Source organism: Apus apus, chromosome 19 (assembly GCF_020740795.1).
Source record: "Apus apus isolate bApuApu2 chromosome 19, bApuApu2.pri.cur, whole genome shotgun sequence".
Lineage (NCBI taxonomy): Eukaryota > Metazoa > Chordata > Aves > Apodiformes > Apodidae > Apus > Apus apus.
In genome coordinates this window covers 1,151,637-1,163,470 of record NC_067300.1, presented here as the reverse complement: position 1 = coordinate 1,163,470, position 11,834 = coordinate 1,151,637, and the positions used below count along the sequence as shown (strand labels likewise).

Genomic DNA, 11,834 nt, shown 5'->3' with positions numbered 1-11,834 from the left:
CCTTGTATCTCAGTGTATTATGACAATCTTTAATCACATTGGTTTATTGCAGCTGGGGCCCCACCTCCTCCAGCACATGGGAGGTGGGTTCCCACCAAGAACTTACTCCTGGTTCCTAGCAAGATGGCATTCCCAGTCTGCACTGGCTACAGAGATTCCTTGGGAATGGGGAAACACTGCTGCTGCTCCATTTTACAGGCAGGAAAGCAGAGGGAAGCCAGTGAGTTACCTGTGACACACCTGGTACCACACAGATGCCAAGGTCCCAGGGGGAATTCAAGGCTTCCAGGCTGTGGAGGTGTGAGCAACACTGCCACCAGGAACTGGAGTAAGAAGAGAAAAGAGATTGATCATTATCAGAAAGTCAGTGGGAAGACCTGCTGCCTGGAATGGGCCCATCAGTAGTTACCTGATGAAGGTCTGAAGGGACTAAAAAAGTAAGGATACGGGTTTTCAGCTCCAGACTCTGATCGTAGGGAACTGCGGGGAGATAAAGCAAAAGCTTTGTAGCAGTCAGGACAGAAGAGCCCACAGAATGCTACTGGAGTGGCAGGGCCCTAACACACTGGAGAAAAGGGCACCTCATCATGAGAGACTTCAGCCTGAGCGACACGACGCTGCCAGGATTCAAACATCCTTGGAATTCCTTAGACCTAATCAATAGATATTTCCTAACTCAATATGCCTCTACTTGTAGAAATTCTGCGTTGGACCTCACCTGCCTCCGGGCAGAAGGGATCACCACGTGATGGTATTTGTTACACATAAACAGCATGAAGTCCATGCTCAGTGGCTCAGACAAGTGCTGGTTTGTGAGGGCTGGTTCCACAAAGCCAAGACCAACCAGCAGCCAGTTCCCTTGGGAGGAAAGCTTCACCCTCCAAGATCTGACCAAGGACTGGCAACTCTCTCCTGCAGGGTCCCAGCCCCACCACCCAGCATGACAGCCAAAGCAAACTGCAAGGCCATTGAAATAACACATATGAAAAAGAGGACTTGGTTGGTGGCTCTGGCACTTTCTTGGTAGCTGCTCAATTCCTGCATCCATTCCATGTCCATGATCAGAAGAAATGGGAGAAGGTTTGGACTGAGGAAGCTTAGAGAGCTCAAACACTGCCCTTCCAGAGGGAAGGCAGACCCCAAAAGAAGGCAAAGAGATGATTTATCTACACAGCTCATGGAAATGGGATGGCTGGAGGCTCTTCCACGTTATAAATGTAGCAGATGGGAGCAAACAGGGGTAGGCTCCAAGTGCATCGTGGTTTTGTCTTTCAGCAGTGGAGGTGAGGAATGGCTGGCCGAGTCACCAGGAGCTGTGATGGACTCTCCATAGCTGAAGACACTTAAAATCATGCAGCGATTGAAACAGGACCTTAGACCTCAGGGCACACAGAGGGGTGGAGACCTTTGCTCTCTGAGCTTTGAGGGCAGCAAGCAGCTTTCCCAAAGGCTGCTGAGGACATCTCTGTGTGCCTCCTCAAACTGCAAACTCCACGTCAGAATGGCCTTTCCCCCCTAAACCTTCCTCAAACTACATTATTTGTTCAAGACCCTATTTTGCTCTAATCTGGTCCACAGGGGATTCTTTCTGGCTCCTCTTCATGCCGACACTGGGGGTGAAAGAGCCTCATGAGTGGTTTTTGCCTCTTGACTTCCCACATCCCTTCTAAGCTCATTCGGAAAACATCTTCCCTTGCCCAACATCTCCACCAATTCCCCTGCCCCTCTGTTTTTATTTAGCTCTATAATTACACTATCTGACCGTTCAGCATCTTGGAATGAAATCTGCATGAAAGATATCAAGAAAAATAAATTTGTGTTTTGCAATATCTTCGCAGCTATCTTTAGTCTGGGCAAAAAGAGCAAAGCCAGTGCCAGACTCTCTGCAAATTTCGAGCTTTGTGGAGCTCTTGGGAAAGGGGGTTTTATGGGCCGGGGCAGGGAAATCCATGAGTTCAGATGATTATTCTATTAATACTGTTAACAACCGTTTTTAGTGATGCTTCAAAAGGGAGAAAAACACACCAGGTATGGGCGAGTTGGAGTGATGTTTATAGTAAATGCTGTGCTGGAATGGGCCTGTCAGTGTCACCCAATGAAGGTCTGAAGGGACTAAAAAAGGAAGGATACGGGTTTTCAGCTCCAGGGGCAGAAAGGCAGTGCTTGCTTTTTTTTTTCTTTTCTTTTCTTTTCTTTTCTTTTTTTTTGGAGGAAAACAGCAAAGTTGGCCGGGCAGCTCCGAGCACGTGCCGAGAAGTTCTTTGCAGAGGGAGATGGCGACGGGATGAGTTTCCCATCAGGACGAACAGACTTTTCCCCCGTGTCATGCCGAAACAGCTCTGAAACATGGTGGGGGCCAAGATGGGGGCTTGGGGAGGCAGGGGGTGATTCCAAGGACGGGTGCGCAGCGGGGGGAAGAGGAAGGGGAGCAGAACCAGCAGCGATGCTGCCCTGACCCTCCTGCTGGTCCCGTCCCTTCCCTCGCACCATTTCCCCCCGGGAGCCTCTTCGCCCCGGGGCCCTTCGCCTTCAGGCCCTGGCAGCGCTGCCGAGCGGCCGGGGCAGGCTCGGCCGTGCGGTGCGGTGCGGGGCCGCGCGGTGCGGGGCCGCGGGCTCTGCCCCCGGGGGCCGCCTCGATGCCCTCGGGGCCAGGAACGCACCGACGAGGCGGGGAACCGAGCCCGCCGCTCCGCCCGCGTTCCCCGGGGCAGGCTGCGGGGCTGGGGCCGCCCCGGGGCGCAGAACGGGGCCCGCACGTCCCCCCTCCCCCGCCCACCCCCTTCCCCACCGCGTCTCCAGCGCGGGGGCCACCCCACGGGGGGCGCCGCGGCCCCACGGCGCGGAGCGGCCCCGCGCCCGCCGGCTGCCGGGCTGGGCGGCCGCGGCGGTGCCCGGCGCAGGGCCGGGGCCGGGGCCGCGCGGGGGCGGAGGGCAGCGGCGGGGCCGGCGCGGCGGGGCTCGGCTGCCGCGCTGGGCCAGACTCAGCCCCTTTCTCCCGCCGCCGCTGGCTGCGAGCGCGCTGCGGCTGGAGCGGCCCCCAGAGCGGGCTGGTGATGGCGGCGGCGCGGGCTCGGCAGCGGGAGGCGCCCGCCCAGCCCTGCGCGCCGCGCCGCTAGCGGCAGCGCCCGTGCCCGCGGCGGCCGCCCCGGCCCATGCCCCCGGGGGGAAGGGGGGCTGCAGCAGCCCGGCGAGCCGCCCACCCGCGCAGCGGGGGCATCGCCCCCACTCGCCGCTCCTGGGAGGGCGGAAAGGAGGCAGCGGCGGCGGCGGCGGCGCCGGCATTGTGCGCGGCGGATCGCAGGCCCCGGCGGCGCGGGGCTCGCCTGCCTCCCGCCCCAGCCTCATGAACCAGCCGGACGGCTCCGCTCCGGCGGCGGCGGCGGCAGCGCAGGTACGGGGCGGACGGGCGGCGTGTCCCCCGGGGGGAGGCGGAGGGAGCGGGGAGGAAGGGAGGGAGGGCGGCAGCCGCAGCCGCCCCGTCGCGGAGCCCCGCCGGCGGCGCTTGGCGCAGTGCGCGGGGGGCACCCCCGGGCCCCGGCCCCGCACCGGCCCCGCCGCCCCCGCGCACCGGGGCGGAAAACAAAGCGGCGCCAGCAGCCATGTCGGCGGGGACGGGCGGCCCGGGCGGCCCCGCACCCCGGCCCGGCCCCGCACCCCGGCCCGGCCCGCCAGGAGCCGCCGCTCCCCGCTCCCCTTCCCTTTTCCTTTCTTCCCTTCTTTCTTTCTTTTCCTTTCCCCCCCCTTTCCCTTTTTTTAAATTTTTTTTTCCTTTTTTTTTTTTTTTTTTTTTTCCTTCTCTCATTTTCCTCCCGAGCGGTAGGTTGAAGGTTTTGGTGGTTTTTTTTTTTCTATTTTTTTTTTTTTCCATTAAAACGACGCCACCTAGAGGAGAGTATTTCGTAAATAAATAAATAAAAAAAAATTAAAATTGGAAAAAAAAAAAAAAGGGAAAAAAAAAAAAAGAAGAAGAGGAAATATTCTGCTATTTCTTAATTCCCAGAAAAGTTGGGGCGGTTTCGGGGCCGCTCCCCCCGCCGCAGCCCCCGCCCGCCTCCCCTCAAGTGGCATTTTCCTCCCGTTTGGAGGCAAAACGCAGCTGAGACGTAAATGAAAATTAAGCTGGAATTTGAATGAATTCAGGATCCCCCCCCCCTCCCGGTTTCTGGAGGCGAAGGGGCCCGGGAGCGCTCGGGGTTTGGGGGGAAGCGGCTCAACTTGGAGCCGTAAAATGATGAGTTTGGGAAAGTGGGAGAATTGCTGTTCCGGAGCAATTAGGAATTGTACTTCATTGTAATTTTGAACTTGTGCTGCGCGCTGTGCCAAAACTGGCTGGGTTTTTTGGTTTTGTTTTTTTTTGTTGTGTTTCGTGTTGTTTTTTTTTCCCTTTTTTTTTTTTTTTCCCTTTTGCTGCAGTGCTTAAAAGTTATTTGTTCCAAACGAGGAGTTTTGCAGGAAAATTAAAGCATTGAAAATTTGCTGTGGACACACCCAATTTTTTATTTATTTTTTATTTTTTTTATAATTTTTTTTTTGTGATTTTGGATTTCATGCAAAACTGCTCTTAAACAATGAGGTTCTAAGCACAGTCCAGGAAAACACGAGGACAAGCAAAATGGAATAATCGAATGTCAGTTTTATTTTTGAATTTCTTGGCTTTTCTGATGGTTTCTCCTGGCATAATTAAAACATAGTTTCCAGCATTTAATTTCCTAGTTCTTTTGTAAAGAGAAAAAATTTCCATAGTAGGGCTTTTAGGGTGGGTTTTTTTTTCCCCCCCTTCTTTTTTTAAACATTCACACTGTAACAACTCCAGATGCCATGGAACATACAAATCTAGTATTTACACAGGTTTGTGATGAGGTGCACCGTGGTGTTATGAATATGCATAATTAACAATATTGTGAAAAAAAAGAATTGCAGATTTAATTATTTTGATTTGTTTTTTTTCTAAACCAGTAAACCCAAAGTGCTTTGAAAGGACTCGGCCATGATATTTTTCACAATTTCAAAATCCTTTTTCTCTTTGGCTCTTCCTCTAAATCCTTCCTGGAGTTTGAATTTAAAATATTTTTTAAATTTTTTTTTATTTGTTTTGTGGCTGTTGTTTTTTTTTTTTTAACAATGCTGTTTTGTGCCTGTTATTTTGCTGTAACGGGGAGCCTGTGAGTTCTGGACTGTGCACACTGGTTTATTATTGTAGGGTTGCCCTTGAATACTGGGGTCTTGGTATTGATCTTTGTAAAAATAAATAACAAAAGAGCACTGGAACATGCATTGTTTGAAGAAAAAAAAAAAGCAATATAGGAGCGATATATAACGGCCTTTCCACTCAAAAGTGGGGGAGGGAGAGGAAAGGAAAGATTAGGTCAACATTGAGTTTTACCAACCTTGACACAGTCTCCTCTCTGAAATGGGGACAAAATAGCAAGATGGCTGGCTCCACAGCTGCAGCACTTTGGGTTGGGTTTGGGGTTGTTGTTTTTTTGGTGTTTGCTTTGTGTTGTTGCTTTTTTTTTTTTTTTAAAAAATGGCATTTTAAATTTTGAACTCAAAAAAGTGAGTTCCTGGATCTGCCAGACACCCACCTGCAAATGCTGAAATCCAGGCACTGGGAAAAAAAAAATAAAATTAAATTTCAATCTGGAATGAATTTTAAAATCTGAATCTCAAATCCCTGAAAAGTGATTTTTTTGTTGTTGTTTTTTTTTTGTCTGTGTGTGGTTTTGTTTTTTCGTGTTTTTTTTTCTGTTTAGATTTTTATTTCACTGTAACTTGATACTTGCTTGAAATTAGGCAGGAGTGGCTGGTGAATTCAGTGTTCTGGGGCTGTTTTTCACCCTCCTTTTATTTATTTCATGTTTTGGGTTGCTCGGGGTGGGGAGGCAATGGAAAAAAATTGCAAAGCAGGATAACTCTTGGGTGGAGGAGAAAATACTCTGAAATGTCAACTTCATATTTTTATTTTTGTATTTATTTCCCCCCCCTCACCCCTCCCCCCCTAAAGGACCCACCCTCTTCCTGAACCTCTTCCTGACACCAGTACCAAGGTGGCAGAGCAGCAATGGTGCAGTTAGAGCAGGGTGGCACCTAGGGGTAAAAATTACACACAATGTTCAAAATTCAAATTCAGCAATCCCGGGGAAGATTTTATTCATGGTTTCATCCAGGAAGCTTTAACCTGGTGCCTTTTCCATATTCTTATATGCCAATAATTCCCTTCCTTGAGCTGCACCCCGTAACTTTTAGTTCATGATTATGCCCAAATAAGCTGTTTAGCTGTAATTTAATTTTTAAAATTTTTTTTTTAAGGTTTCATACTTTTTTTTTTTTTTTTCAAATAGAGAATTTTTTTTTTTTTTGGGTGCTGCTTTTTTTTCTGCCTGGCTTCACACCCTTACCTTGAGATCTGGGGAGCAGCCCCATGGCTGTGCTTGGCGATGAGGACACACCTTGATAGGCCCTGCATTTTAATTACCAGTAATGCCAGATATTCCATTTGGAGTCACGGTGGCACCAGTTTCCAGTTGCATCTTTGAAGTTTATCACGCCGCCCTAAAATAGAGGAGCTGAAACTGGGAAGGCCCCAGTTTGGTTCTGGTTTGACCTGTTTTCAGCTGCGGTGGGAATATGTGGATTTTCTGATGCTGTTGGGCAGGGTCTGCTCTGCAGAGGTGGGAATGAGGATGGGAATGGGAATGCACTGCCATGGTACTGGGCTGCAACTTGTGGGGATGCTGTCACGCCCACCCTGCCTACCACCACCTTTCCAGGTTTAACTCTGTGTGTATCAGTTTCTCTTAAACAACGGCTTCCATTATATGTTCAGTGGTGATGAAAAGCGACGCTGGAGGTTGTGATGGGTTTCTGAACCTCACCTTCCTGTGTGCCCCTGTCCTTCCAGGAGAAACCTCCTCTGCCTTGAAAAATAGCTCATAATTTTTCACCTCAGTCTGCTTTGAGAAGGATTTTATTTTTTATTTTTTATTTTTTTTTCCCTGGAAAGTTGATCAATATTTATGATATTAAAAAATTGCAGTTTGGGAGCCTGGAAGGGGGGAGGGGCAAGAAGGGAGCCCAGCAAAGCGATACCAGCGGATTTCTTGTGACATAACTGAGATGGCTGTTTGAAAAAAAGAAGAATTTCAAGTACTTCGTCCTCAGTGAGGATGAAAATAGGCGTATTTTCCTGGATGAAAATAGACATAATATTACTAAAGCAGCAGATACCATTTACACAAGCTCCGTATGAAACCTCCCCACAGCATTCACGTAACTCCAGAATAATTTAAATCTAGATCACTGCCATCATGCAACGCCGGGAATAGTTCAGTTCACGGGGGCAGTCACGTGGCCCTGGTGATGCACAGTCAAGTTTGCAATTATGCAAGTGCAGTACTGAAATTAGGGTTCTAAAAATTAGTAATTTAATTTTTTAATTACTTTTTTTCCTCGGCGGGGGGCTGGGTTGAAACCTGCCAACAGGCAGGTACAGACCCGGGGCATGCACCCGCCTCTCCGGGTGCTTTTGGAGGGTTTAGATTGTCCCACTGTGGTGTGGTGGGACTTGGTTCCTGGTGCTGCCTGCTGCACTGTCCCAGCTGGTCCCCATGGCACAGCCCCACAACCCAGATCCCCATGCACAGCCCCACAGCCCAGATCCCCATGGCACAGCCCCACAGCCCAGCTCCCTTTGGCACAGCCCCACAGCCCAGCTCCCCATGGCACAGCCCCACAGCCCAGCTCCCCATGGCACAGCCCCACAGCCCAGATCCCCATGGCACAGCCCCACAGCCCAGCTCTCCTTGGCACAGCACCACAGCTCATCTCCCCATGGCACAGCTCCCCACAGCCCAGCACTCCCTGGCACAGCCTCACAGCACAGCTCCCCTCAGGCCATGCTGGCTGCAAATGGGTGTCGTGGGGAATTTTCACCTTTCAAGGTCCCTGGTGTTGGGGTTGAGCCCCGATGGTCTCTGCTTGAGCATCTCTGGCATCGCTCACGTTTGGGGCACGGCGTGATGCCCATGGGCTTTGTCCCCATAGGGCAGCACGTGGTCACACAACCCACATGGCTTCTGTGGGGCTCTGCATGTGTGGGGTGTGTTGCACATGCTGAGGGGTTGCTGGATCCCACCTGTTTCCACTGCTGTTAGAACTGGGGTGGCTCCAGTTCATGCACAGATCTTCCTAAGCGATCGTTTGGGTGCTAATTGTGCTGGGGGGTGTAAAATGGGCAGGGATAGTCCTGCAGTCGTGGGGAGGCATAAACGTGACTTTTGCCAGCGGGGCTGTTGGCAGGATGGGGCCCTATTTGAGCATAATGTGCCAAGAAAGGGGAGGGCAAGGGATGAGGTGCCTGGGCAGGGACTGTGAGCATGGCTGGAGGTGGCCTTTGGCTTTTGGGAGTTGACACAGTAAATGGCACAAGGAAGTATTTATTTCTTGTGATGTCTACATTTCAGAGCCTCTACTATTACGTATCCTTAGAGTTTCACATTTACGGATTCAGTTTGGCCATACAGTGTTTTCTGGGGAAGAAGTTTCTAATTTTTAAAGGTCTTTTATGGATTAATTGCTAGTCATCTGCCTCCTTTTTGCTTTTGTTTGGCTCCTTGAATGTCTCTTGATTATTTTGTACTATGTGATGCCAATTTAGTGGTTAACTAGTATGCAAACTACATCTGGACGTGTTGACTTTGCATTAACGATCATTGATTTGTCTGGAGTGAGGGAATAGAATGAATGATGCTGTTTACTGTGGATAGTGTATGAAAAACAACCATTTGCAATGTGTCTTTCAGCAGCAGCACACGGCTCTGGGGCAACTTGTCACAGCAGCTCTGCCTCGGCCGTCGTGTGAGAGCTGAATGTTCAAATTGTGGCACCAGGAGTGGGAAAGGGACCTGGGAAGGCAGCAGCACGTGGTGGATGGTGACAGGGTTGACTACATGCCCTGCTCTTGGTTAGCTCTGGTGATAATGGAAGTGGAGTAAAGTTGTAGCAGAAAGAGAGCGGAAAGAAATTAATATATATAGCATATAACATATGTGTTGTAATATGTAACACATAATCAGTAACGTACAGTGCAATATGTAACATAGAGTGTAATATATATACATAGAAAGAGGTTTTCCCTGGGGGACGTAACCAAGAGAATGCACAATATAATAATCATAAATACAAGCAGTGGATTGAGTTGATGGGTGGATTCAGTGGCAGTGGGTTCTCCACCAGCCTGTGGCTGCAGCAGTGCAGTTGGCTCTGGATGGAGCAAAGTTGGGTGCCTCCCATTTCCACCTGGGCTTGGGGAAGCTGAGATGCAGCTGTAGCTGCTGCAGGTTCAGGTGAGTCCTGGGACATAAGAGTGTCCTGCACAGTTGTGTTTTATTCTGAAGAAGGGAAGGGCTGGAGCACATGCACTTTCTATGCAGTAGGTCCCTTCCCAAGACATGTACATGCTGGAGATGTCAAAGGTAACGTACCTTACTTCTTGGACAAGGTGTTTGTAAAGGCAAGATTTCTTTCCCTTGGTTGATGTTGAATATTTGGACCTTGAATCTGTCCTCACCCAGTCCTGGGCCTTATTTGTTGTCTTCCATTGAATGTTTCTAGTGCTGTTGGTGGGACTGTGGTGGGGTGTGAAGTTCAGGATGAGCATTGGTCTTTCTTTTGGGCTGGGGTCAGCACTGTGGGCTCTTCCCATGCAGGGATTGCTTTGCTAGTCTCCAGAATGTACATAGTTGGGTACTAGAATGATGGACAGAAGTGACCTCCTGTGATGTGGGTTTCACATGCTGATGATGGACTGTGTAAATGGACATGGAGACTCAGAGCAAGCTGCGTGTTGGCTTTCCTGAGGTACTAGGGTTTTACTTATTTTGTAGAATCACAGAATCATAGAATGGTTTGGATTGGAAAGTATCCTAGAAATCATCTAGTTCCACCACACCCTGCTATGAGTAGGGACATCTCTCACTAGACCGGATTGCTTCAAGCCCCATACAACCTGGTCTTTAACACTTCCAGGGATGGGACATGCACGTTTGAGTCTCTGTTCATTATTCCCACAGTGGGCACTGCAAGATGTGGCAGAAAAAGGTGGTTAAATAGAGAAAATCTTCCTCCATACTCTTTGAAAGTGCAACTGAAGTCTTCTTATTCAGAGAGGTTTATTTGGACAAGGATGCAGCACTGAGGATATGAGTTGGTTAGAAGTCCTCTTAGAAGATCAGACTCTGTAACCGTGCTTAAACCACCTCTGCACCCATATGGAAGAGGTTTTGTGCTGTACATGGTTTGGGTTTTTTTGGCAGGTGTCTCAGGTGCATTGGCTGGTCTCAGCATTCATGCCAGCGTGTTGGAAGCCTTTGCTGTGGCTGGGATGCTGTGTTAGGTGGCTTGGGGAATGGAAGCTGCAGGTAGGGGGCACGGAGCACATTGTGCCTCCCCCCGGCAGGTTGAACCAGCCAAACCCCTGTGCCTCTGTGGGTGTGGACAGGCCCAGGTAACTCCTGCACAAGGGCAGGGCAGTGTCAGGCTCCTACCAGGCAATGAGCCTTGTGGTTGACAGAGTTGTGCTTCCCCTGGAGAAGCTGAAGGCCTCACAGCCCCTTTGGGGTGACGCTGCAGAGCTGTGGTTCAGCCCAGCAGTTCTGGCAGGTGTGGGGCTGCACATCCCCACAGCTGTTAACATCCTAAGGGCCTGGTGGCCATTTGTGATGCTGTTTTGTGGTGGGACCAGTGTTATCTTGCCAGCTCCTCTGCTGGAGTAGCTCTTCCTGGGAGTCCTTCTCCTCTGTCTTTCCTAAACCTGTATTGCCCAGGCACTCCAGTGTGTGCTTGGAAAGGCTCAGTTGATGTGCTGGGCCTGCAAAGATTTAATTATACAGGCAAGGCCTTCCTTGATTGTAATTTGCAGTACTCCTGTTCGTCTCACATCTGTATTTGGTTGGTGTTATGCGAAAGGTAAGGCTGGAAGTGGAAAAGCCACAACTGTAGATTGTGCCAGCACTGGTAATGGACTGACATGGGGAAACAGGGACATTGGCACCTGGAGCAGAGGTTGGGGGCTGCTGGAGCCATTGTATGTGTGAGCAACCAGTACGTAAATCATAAACCATTGAATAGTTTGGGTTGGAAGGACCTTAAAGATCACCCAGTTCCAACCCTTTGCCACGGGCAGGGACACCTCCCACCAGCCCAGGCTGCTCCAAGCCCCATCCAACCTGCCCTTCAACACTGCCAGGGATGGGGCAGCCACAGCTTCCCTGGGCAGCCTGGGCCAGGGTCTCACCACTCTCACAGGAAAGAATTTCCTCCTCATGTCTCACCTCAATCTCCCCTCTTCCAGTTTAAAGCCATTACCTCTGGCCCTATCACTCCATTCCTTGTCCAAAGTCCCTCCCCAGCTTTCTTGTAGGTTCAGGTGTTTATGTATATGGACATGTCTGAGACACTTGACTCAGGGATGGAGAGTTGAAATCTCTGGTGAGTCTGGGATGCTGCATGGACCGTTGGGTCTGGGCCAGCAAGTGGCTTGGGCCAGACCTTGACGGGCCATCAGTGTCCTCTGTACTGGTTTAGAAATTAGGGGTATCATCACAGAAGATTCAACTGATAGAAGTGAGAACAGGTGTGTTTGTCAGACAGTTTGTCTGCTGGCAGTGAGCTGAGCCAGGCAGGCCAGACCTGGTCATGTCCTGGTGCTGCTGTCCTGATGGCACTGCCGTGTTTACAGGTTCTTCAGGTTTTAATACTCGTTGTGATTTCATTTTACTAGTTAACACTCAGGCAGTAAGTAATTTTTTTAACTTCAGTTCTCTCCCTGTGTGGGT

At 50.2% G+C, this 11,834-nt stretch overlaps 1 protein-coding gene across 6 annotated transcripts in view; it reads left to right on the top strand.

Moving 5' to 3' along the window:
• The first annotated feature begins 3,062 nt into the window (after positions 1-3,062).
• The window catches only part of ZNF618 (zinc finger protein 618), a 161,456-nt gene continuing 152,684 nt past the window's right edge, over positions 3,063-11,834 (top strand). For all 6 annotated transcript variants that reach the window (XM_051636475.1, XM_051636474.1, XM_051636472.1 and 3 more), the window contains exon 1: positions 3,063-3,391. In XM_051636475.1, coding sequence (XP_051492435.1) covers positions 3,344-3,391 — 48 coding nt within the window. In that variant the 5' untranslated portion in view covers positions 3,063-3,343. The remainder of the gene's footprint in view (positions 3,392-11,834) is intronic.